The 14,213-nt window shown below is 39.4% G+C and overlaps 1 protein-coding gene across 3 annotated transcripts in view; it reads left to right on the forward strand.

Annotated features, from left to right (window-relative positions):
- The window catches only part of thsd7aa (thrombospondin, type I, domain containing 7Aa), a 179,200-nt gene that overhangs the window by 69,045 nt on the left and 95,942 nt on the right, over positions 1 to 14,213 (forward strand). For all 3 annotated transcript variants that reach the window (XM_044335929.1, XM_044335927.1, XM_044335928.1), the window contains exon 2: positions 7,650 to 8,886. In XM_044335929.1, coding sequence (XP_044191864.1) covers positions 7,650 to 8,886 — 1,237 coding nt within the window. The remainder of the gene's footprint in view (positions 1 to 7,649; positions 8,887 to 14,213) is intronic.

Below are 14,213 nucleotides of genomic sequence, written 5' to 3' on the forward strand. Positions count from 1 at the left end.
TTCTGATTCAAGTAATATTCTAACATATGTCTTATTCAAATCACTAATCTCTTAAATTTTGTTAACAATTGAGTATTTACCAAAAATAGGAGTAGAAATATGCAAAAAATGTTATTTTCTTAGGGTAGCAAAATCACCAAAGTTTTCTTGCAACTTCTTTTGGGATCAGCAGGCACATGTCACACATATGCTTCGATAACTCAATATTGACAAATCTGATTGACTTACAATAAAAAGTGTCATTTATGTAACAAGCAGCTTCATGGGAAGAAACATCAAACAGAAAATGATGTGTTTTTTTTAAATTCGACTCAGAAGTTGCAAGTGGGCTTATATGGTACGTGGGCTTAATAGGGACGTTTACCCTAATTAATGTTAGCTACCAGTTTTGTAAGTTGGTTGTCTGACTCACTCATTTTAAAACTAGAACCCTTTAAAGGGATCTTAAAATATGCATTTAATGGCTATACATGATATCATGCTAAAAGACTAGTGCTAAAGCTGTTCACCAGGCAAAAAGTCAGCATCCTCAGCCTGAGCAGTGGTAAAGAGTAAAGGGTCAATTGTCTAATCTGAGGAACCAACAACAAAAAAGTGGGCTTCAATTGAGGCAAGTGTGTAGTGGTGCCTGTACCAATCTCAGCAGAAGCCACTAGTACTTTAATGGTGTTGATGTTAGGAGGAGAGAAAAAGTCTATGGTTAGATGCTCACAATAGAGCCTTGGGGCTGAGGATCAGGACCAGTGGACTGTGAGTACAGGGCCAATTATGGGCCAGGCACAGGCCTTTCCCCCACCATATTCCCTTTTATCCGCACTGATCAACTCAGCCCATTCGTCTGGCTTCTGTCCCTCACTGTATGTTAACATCTTAGACTTTCATTCACCATTTGGGAAGTTACAGTTACTCTCATTGTTGATCCTCTCCTTTTTAAACACTGCTTGTTATCTGGAGTTTAATATTATATTCATATCCCACTTACACATACAATATGAATACAACTGGAAAAAAAAAACTGTTAATGTCTGCCTCTATATGCTAATTAGGACAAATGGGTGTCTTTTTGTGGCCCTTCAGTGTGAATTTTACCAGATTTAATTAGTCATCACAGGGCATAGTACAAAAAAAATAGCAAATGAAGTTGTCACTCAGAAATAAGTATGTAACAGTTTTTATACTGCACAGTAGCAGAAGGAAACGGACGCGCTTCAGCTCTAGGCTTTCCTCAGCATGTCTGAGACATGTGGGCGTGACCCCTATTAAACAGCAGCCAGGGACCTTCAGGTGATTAACAACCAGCTGATGGAAATCATAAAAACAACAGCATCAAAAGACAAATACTAGTACAAAAAAATAGTAGTACAAACAATAAGTCATGAGAAGAAATATATCACATTCTATTAGTGCAACAACCAGATAAGTGACCAATTGATTTACAGACTAACAATAAGGAAATGCGTGTATATACATAAACTCATCATGTGCAGAAACTCCATAGAAAATACAAATGCATATACATCATAATACACATCTGTATTCATAAAAAACAAGACAACAAAAATTCGTCTTTTAAGCCCCCAGGATACTCAGTCTGTAAGTAGTGTATCCAATAGGCCTCTCTTTGGAGAAGTTCTTTTCCCTGTCTCCTCCCTTCAACAGTAGCCTAACTGCCTCAATATCCATGAACAGTTGGTTAAAAGTGTTGTCAGAAAATGTTGGCATATTCTGTCTACTGACCCCATTGTTGACCAAGAGTTTGTTAACTCTCCCATATTTGTTACTACTAAGCGTAATTTGAGGAACAAGCTCATAAAGACAGATCTCTATGTCAGGCCTACACATTTTATTAGCTCTCTTTCCCCGGGAAATTTTCCTCGTTTGAACTGTGTGAATTGCAATGCCATGACAGTTTCCTTCTGCTATTGCAGACGGACTTCATTTGCTATTTTTGTGCCTTTTGGGTCAGCACCCATTACACTATGAAGACACTGAGTTGAGCACACGAGTTCTCTTGTTTACGTAGTACAAACAAACCCACTATAAACTTATATGTCTGTCAGTCATTGTCAGTGAATGTATGTTAAAATGCTCCCTGAAAGTCAAAAGTCAGGGCATCAAACTGCTCTGAATGCCTTGTTTGCAAAGTTACCTCTACTTCCTCCTTGTGATGATGTCTGATCGCTTCCACATGCCCACAAATGGCCATTCATTCTGTAGTCTTTGTTGCTTAGGTTGTTCCACGGGTTGTTCACTTTGTCCATTCGCATATATTGGATCTGATTCAGGCTCAAAGATGTACTGATGTATTTAAAAATTTATAAAGAACAGGAAACAGAAATGATATCCTACTAATAGTCTACTGTTTGTTTATGTAGCCTCTGAAACGACCAAAATTCATGCCAAGGGTAAGCTTCCAGAAGGTACCTTGCCTGTAACCTAGCTCAGATTTGTGCACTAGTTGGGTTTTTCAATTAGTTTCCAGTAGCAGTAATAGTCAGTAGCATGTTAGTAAAAATGTACCTATAGCCTGCTGGCTAGCTCACAAGCTAACAAAGCCAGGTTGATACCTGAGCTTACTGTTGTCCTCCTCAGAGCTAAAACTTTTCAGCTTAACCTTTATGGTACACTTAGCCTTTGCACAATGCCAGCAGAATCATAAGAATGGGTGTACATTACTATGATTATTGATTATTATGATTGTTACCCCTGATGCTAGCCTTTTGGTCATATGAAATAAATAGCCTGAACTAGCTATTTTAGCTATAAATTTGTAGTGGTTAATTAACAAGTGAAATCAGATACAAACAAATACAAGCTCTTTTTTAATTGAATTGACTAAATTAGAGTTAATGTTGGATTTATATGCATGTAATTGCCCTAAGATGGCGGCTTTGTATCACTTTAGCCACTGGATTGTTGACACGTCTTTAGTTGTTCTTGCCGAGTGAGAAATATTATCGCTGTTAGAATTTCTCCGACTCAGAATTACAACTGCAAAGCTGACTCAAGCGTTTTTTTCCTACTCAGTTGTTCGTAATTACAGTCTTAAAGATATGATGTGAACATGGCATTAATCACCTCCATGAGATAACTAGATGTAGTGACTTTTACAAGTTTTGTGACTAGGAAAAGCCTTTGTTCAAAAAAACCAACATAACTAAAAAGGAAAAACCCAGCTCTTCATCATGTCTTTGTCTCTCATTGGTATAGTCGTGGCCAGACTGATGGGTGTTTGTAGTTTAAGGATGAAGGGGGGGGGGGTGTGATTAGATGTGTGACATCCCTCCTGGAGTTGCAGTCTTGTTGGCACAGTGCCCTCCATGCCTCCTGGCTCTCAGTGGGTGATAGGAGATGTAAGCCAGCATGTGTACAGACACCCTCCTTTAGTTTTTACGCTCACCATTGGCCTGCAGATAACCGTGTCATTCAGTAGTATGTTCATAAATTATGGTGAACACCTGTGTGGAGCTGAGACAATGCTGCCTGCCAGGGAGCTAACACTTTATGGCTATGAACATGCTGGCCTCTTTAGAGGATTCACAATGTGGATGAAAACCTCAGCCCAGATGGCAATTTAGCCTGGCAGCATGTAGCCTTTTGTCTATATTCTTAATTACAAAATCAATTTACTGTTGTTTTTCATCAATGACCCCTGACACAGTATATGAAACATTAAATGGCTATCATTAAATGAGCAGTGTGCCTCAGATATGCTATTCTTACTGTGGTGTATGTCTACATTTCCAGCCAAAAAGGATAATGGCAGCCAGTAAAAGATGCCAGATCTGTGACTGCAGCTGTCTCTTGTGTCTGGGGCAGTTTCTTGCTACCTCTATTGATTTGTATTGATCCCGACCATCTGCCTGCAGCTGTAGGCTAATTCAGCCTGCTGGTTCTTCTGTTGACATTTTCATTGCTGCATCTCAGCTTTATTGAGTGAAACCATAAAGCACTGTTTAATACAGCCTCTGACTACATACTCTGAGTACAATAAACTACTGTATTGTTAAGTGATAGACAGTTGCAGATCAGACTTTTTTTTCCATGGGTACTCTCACTGGGAGTTTTATGCAGACAGTCAGGTCATGAATCCTATTAATTCCTTGATTCATGATGAGGGTGACATTTTTTTGATTTTGAGGGAAATACCTAAACAGCCGTTGGATGGATTGCTATGAACTTTGGTACAGACATTCAAGATCTCCAAAGGCTGAATCCTAACGACTTTGGTCTTCCTTATATTTATTCTATTGCCTCCAGCGGGTCAAAACTTTCATTTATCCAGTGAAATATCTTGACATCTACTGCATGGATTTTCATAAAATTTGCTACATACATCCTGTCATGTCTGAATTGTGATGAATTGTAATAGTTGTGATGATCCCTTTAGTGTCCCTCTAGCGTCACCATCAGGTCAACATTCCACTGAGCCCATTACTCTCCACCAAATACCTACAAAACTAATGTCATTCACATCACATATAATTATACCTTGCCTTTAGTGCTAACTCACTAAACTGAGATGATGAACATGGTAAACATTCTACCTGCTAAGTAGCAGCGTGTCAACATTGCCAATTGGAGGATATTAGCGTGCTGACGTTAGCATTTAGCTCAAAGCACTGTTGTGCCTGATATCACATTCATGTCATATTGGAGTTACAGTAATAACTCATTTCCAACTTGTTTGTAGCCTTCAGAATTGTTAGGATCAAAAACCTGTCAGAACCATGAATGTCTTCAGGGTGGGGGATAGGGAGAGAGAGAGAGGTTATCACTGCAAAAAAACAGAACTCACCACTTGGTGAGAAATTGCACCCTGTTTCTTCACATCTAATCTGTCATACAGCAGAGCCGGGGGTGTTTCTTGTCTATAATAGATAACATCTTCAGGCAACACTGCATGAACTGGTTCCAGCTCTATCTGACATCATCATAGGCACACGAAATAGCACCAAATCAGCCCACAGTCATGATACATAGAAAACACCCTGCATATGTCCAGAGCAATCATATTATACTATATGCATTATTAACCGAAGATTAAGTCAGCTGCCAGCACGCAATTAAACTACGGATGACGGGACATTTGAGTTAATTTTATTTTAGTTAGTTCTTGAAGGCTATCAGTTTTTCAAGACCACCCCAAACTTAGGGGAATTTAGATCTCTTTTAGGGACATAACATAATAACAAAAAAGTTGGCTTACATTCCAAATATATACAGTATGATCAACATTTTCTCCAGTTTTAAATGAATAAAAGTACAGTTCAGAAATCAGTTCTTTTCACTTTTATGATTTCATTGGCCATGAAAAAGGTAAAAATTTCACTTCTTGGGTGTTGTACAGTGCAGTCGAGGGTGAGGCTTAGAGTCAGTTCTCCAGAGCCCATGGTATTTTCACTGCAAGGCCTGGTTGTTGCTGATGATGAAATGACCCATTTCTGCTCTGTGATGAGCATCCCTGCTATCAGCCAGGGTTGCCTTTGCATACCACAGGCAGCGTGAAGAGCTTCACTATGGCTGACCCAGTGCAGCAACATGCTCTGTGTTTTTACCACAAGGCAATAGGCACAAACTTTCTTTCAACTTACTTTAGGGGATGATTTGGAATTTCTTAAGTTTATGTGGCTAGAAATGACCAAATTTGTGTTATTGTACTGTTTTTTCTTTTCCTTTCTTTCATGATTTGTGTTTGATGCCTATTTCACTAGATTTTTCACTATTTTCACTAGACCGTGCCAGCAAATACTCAGATTTTGTCTTTAACTTTGTTTTTCAAACAGGATCATTGCTTGTTTTCTTCTTTTTATTGCGCAGACATTATTTTATAGTCTCAGTATAACAAGCTTTCCGTTCTCATGAACGTATAATACTTAACGTCGTTATTTTGTGATCACAGAAAAGCTAAGTTTGTTATATGGAGATCGCAACAAATTTGTTGCATGATCACAAGGATGCAAAGTATAAAAAATAGTTAATTCCAAGGCTTCCTCAAGTTTACATTTTCTGATGTTCAGATAACAACTGCTTATGTGTATTCTAAGCAAACATAAAAAACAAACTATTTGAGAAACCCATGTATTTTTCTTTGATAAACCTAGCAGATACTGGCTGTTTATAGCAGCAAGTGTAAAAAACAATCACCACTTTCAATCAAGCAATAGGTTGGAAGCAGCACGGTTTCATTTGGGGATAGAGAAAAAGAAAATTACAAAGCTGATATTACCTATTAGAGAGTTGTGAGTGATGCACACTTACATTTTTCAGTCTAACTTTAATTAAAATACCAATTAAATCTAATTCATAATTATACCTTTGACTATTAAAATAAAAATTCAGTTAAATTAGATTTTTTTGTCCTTTATCTAATTTAAAATCTCACAGGAATTTTTAACTTTTATTATCATCTCTGATCAGGCTTGTAAAAATTTCAGAGTGTGAGTGATGTTTTACTGAGTCTTGACCTGCGAAGGTTTCCAGCATTGTTGCACTATACAAAGTTAATGATATACAAGGCAGTGCCATTCCTCACATCAGCTATTTTTTATATTGCTGCTGTATTGATTGAGTTCTTCAGCTGCTCTGGTTCTGCATCTGCTGTGCCTCTAACAGGGGTTTTGTCCTGATGTCGAAATTTATCTAGACCAATAATTGCATTCTCATAAATCCAGTGGAAGTGCAATCACAGTATTGAAAGAGAGTGATTTAACAGTGAGTGTGTATTTGTCAGGACATTATTATTGCACTCGGAAGCACTTAGGTTTCAGATAGTCGGCATGTAAAGCCAAAAGTGTTGTCTGTAAGCACTTTAGGACCATAAATAATATCCTCTTTTGGTGGAATAATAAACCTTGTCTCTTTTTTGCCAACAACTGGTAATGACTGAGATTGAATAGTCTCCAGTGGAATGGTTAGTGAATACTTGACCATGAAACTTCAATATTTTTGAAAGCTATTTCTTCATCAACACTTCAACATCATCAGACATGTTTTCAAATGCATCAACTCAAATTCAAATTTTCACCAACACATTAGGAATGGTCAGAGAAGGTGCTCTTCTCAAAGGCTGCCAACAATAGCATTGAAAAGAGAATTCTGGTTTATTACAAGTTGGGTCCTATTTTTGAGGGTTTGGCCATTGTTTTCTAGAAGCTATGAGAACACTTCACTCACCAAAGTAGTTTCTTAAGTGGGAATATGACATTGGTAGTCAGATGATCAGACAGGTTTTAAACAAACAAACTCTTTATACAGTTTATCTAAACCACTTTATGTGGAGGTCAAACTGAGAGTGAGCTGTGGTGGATGTATACATGTGTGGCTAATGATTTTACTACTCCCCTTAGTTCTGGTGAAAACCTCTCTCATGGTCTGACTGCCCTTTTTTCTTGCCAATCAATCTGCTTTTTATTGATGTTGCTGTGTTCCCAGATCTCAGAAATTAACTTAATGAATAGAGTGTTGTTACTGTATTACTGATAGGAAGGATGGCCAAAACTGCATAAGTAAATCATTTGTGATAAACAGTAATTGAATCCTTTAAGAGAGGGTGAGAGCATTATTCTATTAATTCCCCCAATTGAAACTATTGTCATTGTGACTCTTCCCTGACCTCTGTTGTTCTCCATCTTTCTCCATCCTCACAGGTCCATGGGGTCGTTGTATGGGCAGTGAATGTGGTCCTGGTGGCAGCCAGAGCAGGGCAGTATGGTGCGCCCACTCTGACGGTTGGACTACCCTTCACACCAACTGTGACCAAGCAGAACGGCCGGACAACCAACAGAGCTGCTTCAGAGTGTGTGACTGGCACAAAGATCTGTACGACTGGCAGCTGGGCGCCTGGAACCAATGTGTCCCGGTGTCGATGCGCAGTGTTGGGGTGCAGCGCCCTGCTGTGTGCACCCGGGGGGAAGAGGGCATCCAGACACGAGAAGTGGGCTGTGTCCAGAAAGCGGATGGCGAGCCAGCAGAGGATGCAATCTGTGAATACTTTGAGCCTAAACCTCGCCTGGAGCAGGCATGTCTTATCCCCTGTCCTCGGGACTGTGTGGTGTCTGAGTTCACAGTGTGGACTCCTTGTTCTAAAACTTGTGGGATGGGCCTGCAGAACCGGATCCGCTTTGTTTTGGCTCCGCCACTGTTTGGCGGGGCAGCCTGCCCAAACCTAACCGAGTTTCAGACATGCCAACCAGGGCCCTGTGAGGGAGAGGAAAGCCTGTACAGCCTCAGGGTGGGACCCTGGGGACCCTGCTCTGTACCACTGCCAAGGCAAGCCAGACAAGCAGACAAACCACCCAGGGAGAGTGAGGGTGACAAACAGTCCAGAGAGGGCGAAAAACAGTCGAGGGAGGGGGGTGAAAAACAGTCCAGGGAGGGTGAAAAGCAGCCCAGAGAGGGTGACAAACAGTCCAGAGGGAGAGACAAGCAGTCGAGAGAAGGTGTCAAACAGTCTGGTGAGGGCGACAAACAGGCCAAAGGAGGGGACAAACAGACCAGAGAGGATGACAAACAACACAAAGAAGGAGACAAAAGGTCTAAAGAGGGTGATAAACCATCCAGAGATGGTGACAAACCATCCAGACCCAACAGAAAACTGGGCAGGCCAAACAGAAAACCTGACAGACCATCCCGACAGGCTGATAGACCCAAACGCCAGAAAAAGGCTAAAAACAAAGAAAAAAGAGAGAAAATGAGGGAGAAGGTCAGGGAGAGGTTAAGGGAGAGGGGTAAGGTGAAGGATCCAGAGACCAGGGAACTCATCAAGAAGAAGAGGAACAGGAATCGTCAGAACCGCCCAGGAGGAAAGTTCTGGGACCTGCAAGTCGGTTACCAGACCAGAGAAGTGACCTGTGTCCATAAGAGTGGGGATGTTGAAGCTCTCAGGTAAGAATGACTCAAACAAATTTCTCATGTGTCAACTCACAGCATGTTCCTCGTTCCATCTGTAATGCTGTGTTAATACCTTTGTGTGTCTTTATGCTTTTGATTGTTTATTAATGTAAGCACCACTTAGATTTTTTGTAATTCTGGAGAGAACATTTTGAGTTACCTTCTGTCAGAGAAGCTAGTGTGGACAATAATTTGATTTCAGCATTAAGACTAGAAAAGGCATTACATATACAGTATACCAAGATTAAGGGGTTTTAGCATTGGGACTTTTGGGTTTTGGGACAGCAACATCACTACAACAAACTCAGACAAACACAAGCAGTCAGATAATCAGACAAGCCAGCAGTTAATCCAGATTACTGAAACCACTTTCTTTGAAGGTTTAACCGAAAGTGAAGGGAAGATAACCAAAACTAAGAAAATAAGACCTAGTATATCTGAACTACCCTTTCATTTAGCTACAGACACAGCAATACAACAGTATATGGGATGCACATGCTTGTGTTATGATTTACACATTGATACATTTGGGTGCATTTTATTGCCCATTAATTAGCTCTGTTGTTTAGCTTGTAGACATATTTTGACAAGGAGGAGTGTGGCTTGTTTGTTGTGCACTGTGAGAGTGATGCATGTTCCAACTGGATGCACTGACTATGGCTCTCAGTGACTTCAAGTGTCACAAGTCATAACACTCAGTCATACTTTATGGGTTGTGAATTCCTGCAAGCTTTCAGTTGTTTCTCTGTTGTCTCTGTTGTCTTGAATCTAATATTCAGTCCTAGCTAATTGGGAATATTTCAAATCATACATGAAGGCTTGTGTGCAATAAGTGACCATGTGTGGTTCTTTCATTGTCATAACATAATATAGACTTGTTAATGATATCTATGAATAATTTATAATGCCACAATGCGGGGCCTCAGTACTAATGCCAAAGGTTGTGAAGAAATTTGCTGTCTGTTTCAATTAGCGAATATTCCACTTCATTTTTTTCAGTTCCACTTCTTCAGTGTACATATAGTAGCATAGCTGCTTCCCTCAATAACACCGGACACATTAGTTGAAGTTCCACTGTGAGAGCCATCCAAAGATGTACAGCCTCTATACATGTTTTTCTCCAGTGAGGTCAATATCCATGTGGTGTCTGAGAGCCATGTTCTTTGTTAGGAGATGAATGGCCTCATTCTGTCTCACTGTGCTCGCTCTGCTTTAATAGAGGCCACTGAGCAGCGTCCATTACATCCTGAGAAAATCAAGGCTCTTGTGATACATTTCCTTTTAATGCCTAAGAGAAGGTCAGAAGACATAAATCATTCAAACTTCAAGCAAATGCCACTTGTCATTTCCAGTGTTCGAGTAGAATATTATGTTTGCATGACATACAATTGGATTAATATTTACTTTGGAATATTTATCCAAAAGACAGGCACATATCCATACTCGTTTCTCAGCTACTCACTGAATGCACAGATGGCTGAAAGCTTCAAAGAGGCTTAGTTGATAGTGATGACCGTATTAATGCTGGCTGCAGCCCAGGATCAAGTTTATTTACAGTTGGAGCCATCCGTATGAATCTCTAATTTTATGTGTTGGCTTAAACTGCTAATTATCTCCAAGTGCACAGGCTTTAAAATGATGATGAACTACAAACTCCACTGGACCTTTATCAAGTGTTTAAAGGTGAAAAGAAAGACATGCTGTTTAAAATATTTTTCAATATATTTGCAGTAGAAAACATGAACAGTGAAACATTTTTATGTTAATATTGGAACAGCCAAACTCATTTCAGTGAACAAGCAGTTCAACACACTGCCAAGAGTATAACAATAACAATGTTTTTTATGAAAAAAATATGGAATAAAAGTCAGAGTCCTCATTTTGAAAGCTGAATTTTTTGCTCTGCCAGGAGCATCTGTCCAACACTATGGTGGGATGCAAGATATCCTGACAGCTACAATACTAATCTCACAAGAAAAACAACAGCATTGGCCATTTCTTCAAACGCTTCAAATGACCTACATGGTTTCCTGACATGGACGTCTTGTGGCCTTGTGGATTATGACTTGAGGGAGGAGGTCATGGTGGACAGTTGGGTCAACATAAAGTGTGACTTTGACATGGGAAATGTTTTCTACCAACAGTGCATGTTGGTTTTCATTAACGACCAGTCAGTGATTTTTCCTTAATCTTAACCAAATAATTTCATTTTAATTTTAGATAAAGAAGTTCTCATAAAAAAAAAACAACAAAATAACAGAAGTAAGTCAGGCAGTGCCCTTGAAAATGACTCAAGTTAGCATTCCAAAAATTATTCATGCAAACGTTTTCTGATCTACCTCCTTATGATTAAGGTTAAGTTTAGGCAACTAACTATTTGCTTAAAGTTAGGGAAACATGGTGGTCATGGTTACAGTAAACCAGCATTGACAGTTAGTTGGAGAGAAGATGTTTTGGGCACCAAACTCCTTCAAATTAAATGACGAAATATGCCATTGGTCCATGCCTTCCCGGCATGACATTCAGTATATAAGCATTTTCTGATCTGATGCCACTACCAACAGGGCCATTTTCTAACTGTACATTGCTCAGGTTGATGTTGGGTTCGTTTTTGGCACAGAACCAACTTAGGGTTAGGGAAAGATCATATTTTGTGTTAAATTACTACTTCCTTAAGGTTAGGGGAGCTTTGTCATCATGGTTACAATAATAACCACTTGGTTGTGGTAAAGGAACGACTGCAGCCATGGTTTAAAGAAACCAACCTTGACATTTTGTCGAACCATCCATCCACCCTGATATCCTCCTATTGCTTTGTGACTCGATAATAACGTCACACTACTTATTTCTTTGCTTACGACTTACAACAGTCATACTTACTATGGCTGACAGAGGGTCGCTGTCACTTGAGCGTAAACATGCCGCTTTTGTGCGCTTGCTAAAATGACTGATATTCACGTTTTTCTAGGGAAGACAGTCAGGCTGCATCTGATAGTTTTGTTACTGTGAAACCAACAATCCTACCTACCTTGCAGTGATTGGCTAGCTGTGTGGAGGTATAAAAGTAGGCAGGGTTTGTTGCTGTTGTTCATCTCTTTTTCAAACTATTACTTGTAAGTCTCAGGAGTATGATTTTTATTCTGCCCATGTTTACATATTGAGGGGTGTAGTCTCCACTGCAGCCTCTAGGGGCCACTATAGCAGTCTGCTTTGTAACCTTCTTTAACAGTAAATTTTTGCAGCTATCTGATAACTTTGTCTCAGCCTCTCTAGAGAAAATAATAGAAAAGATATGATGACAGCAACAGCTGGGGGAGAAATCTTTGTCAAAATTACATCAAAGTGCAAAGTGTTACATTCTGTATCTGTAAAGCTTCACATTGCCATACTCATGTCTAGACACATCTGTTCTGATGTTATCATAGCAGGGTGTTGAGAAAGAGCCTCAATGATACAAAGCTAAAAAACAAAAAAACAGACAGAAAAAAACCTAAAAGACCAGACAGTTCATACACAAAGCTGCAGAAAACCTCCAGAAGTTCATGGTAGTTGAGGAAAAATTAAACTGCTGAGACTAAAAGAGAAGAGAAGCAGTGTGTCATTATCCCAAATGGCCTATCAGCTTCCACAAAACACACAGAGGAAAACAAATGTCTTTCAACTCCACAGCAATCCCATCATCAAACAAAGCCATGGTGCTGTGAAGCAGACACTGAAAATGTGGATAACAAATTGTTTGGGTTTGTAATGAGCAACTTTCAAACCCAGTTTATCATACTGGCTGACAAAGAAAAGCTGTGGGATGAACAGCAGTATTTCACCACTCTTTTATATCTTTGTAATCCCTACACTCGCCTTATTCGCCTCTTACAAACCCTCTCTGTGAATAGAGAGGCATTTTAAGAAATATTGCTTTCTGTGGATCTAATAATGTCAAAGTGTCTTCTCAAAGGATGGCAGTGAATTCATATGTTTTAGTCATGTAATTTTCACAACTTTCATGCTTAATTTAGTTTTCTTGCTTTTTCTATTTCTGTTTAATATTCCCCATTGTTTTTTTGTATATTTTCTAGGCTAAAATTGCATGATTTATAGGCATTCACAGTTATAAAGCTTAAGACTCTTACCATATAGAACCCAACTTTTGATACTTTTTATGTCCAGCATTATTTCAAGCTTTTATTGCCACTGGCAGAGCGGCCCTGTCCTGTATGGTATTCAAATGATGTGCCCATAAACAAGGGATTCACAGAAAGTGATGCATGTACGTACTGAACAAATGACAGCGAGTCCATGCATCACTGTGTCAGACAACAGTGGTTACTGTCTTCTTTTGTCTTCCTCAATAAAACAATGTAACACAATGAATCCTCTCAGCCCATCGTTTGTTGGGTTTCACTGTAAAAAGATAGTTGCTCTTCTTCTTCTTTTGCAATTCTGACAGAGTAGTTGCTCAAGGTGTGTTTGCTGACCCCAGTGGTAGATACAGGTGTCATTTTGTAACCCTCTTACCAGACAAAAATGCTGATACTGGACTATACAGCAAAACCACTTTTTAAAATCCCTTCTTTCCACAATATCTGTGCATGGCCAACAGTTTCTTGGGAGATTCAGGTGTGTTATGTTTCTGTCTTTCTAACTCTGCAGATTTTTTTTTATTTTCACACTTATAGTCTTTAACCATAACCAACACTGACTCAAGTGACATTGCTTGTCACACCTGGAAACTGGATGCTGATGTGTAAAATCAGTTCCCTTTTAAGATATGGTTCAGGTTTGCCTAACTAACTAAAACATTCGATTACAGTGCGGGAAAGGAACATTAATTGCAGGTCTGGGACAAAACGAGAACTTTGGTGTCCCACTTGAAATTGGGATGAAGTACTCACCCACACTATTTCTTGCATTACCACTAAACATTAGCATTTGGCTGGAATTGTTCAATAAACTCAGCTGCATTTTAAACTGAGCTCTGGGACCTGTATTATTAAAACGTAGGTCTGAATGTGTTGGAGTTCTCAAGTATTACAACACTGTATTTTAGATGTCCAACACTGTTCCTGTAACATCCTGCCAGGACTTTCTGTTGTGTTTGGACTCTGTGTTTTTGTTCTTTTGGGTTTTCTGTGTTACACTTCTGTTGCCTGGACATTTGGTTTAGATCATGTGTTATTTGACTTCTCTTTAAAAGACTTTCTGGCATTCTCAGTTAGACTGTAGTGATGTGTACTTGAGTTTTGTATTCTGGGACATTCTGACTTGGTGTTACTTTGGTTTTCTTTTATTGGCTGGTCTGTTCTCTGTCTTCCTAGTGTTTCTTC

The sequence above is a fragment of the Thunnus albacares genome, chromosome 19 (assembly GCF_914725855.1).
Source record: "Thunnus albacares chromosome 19, fThuAlb1.1, whole genome shotgun sequence".
NCBI classification, from domain to species: domain Eukaryota; kingdom Metazoa; phylum Chordata; class Actinopteri; order Scombriformes; family Scombridae; genus Thunnus; species Thunnus albacares.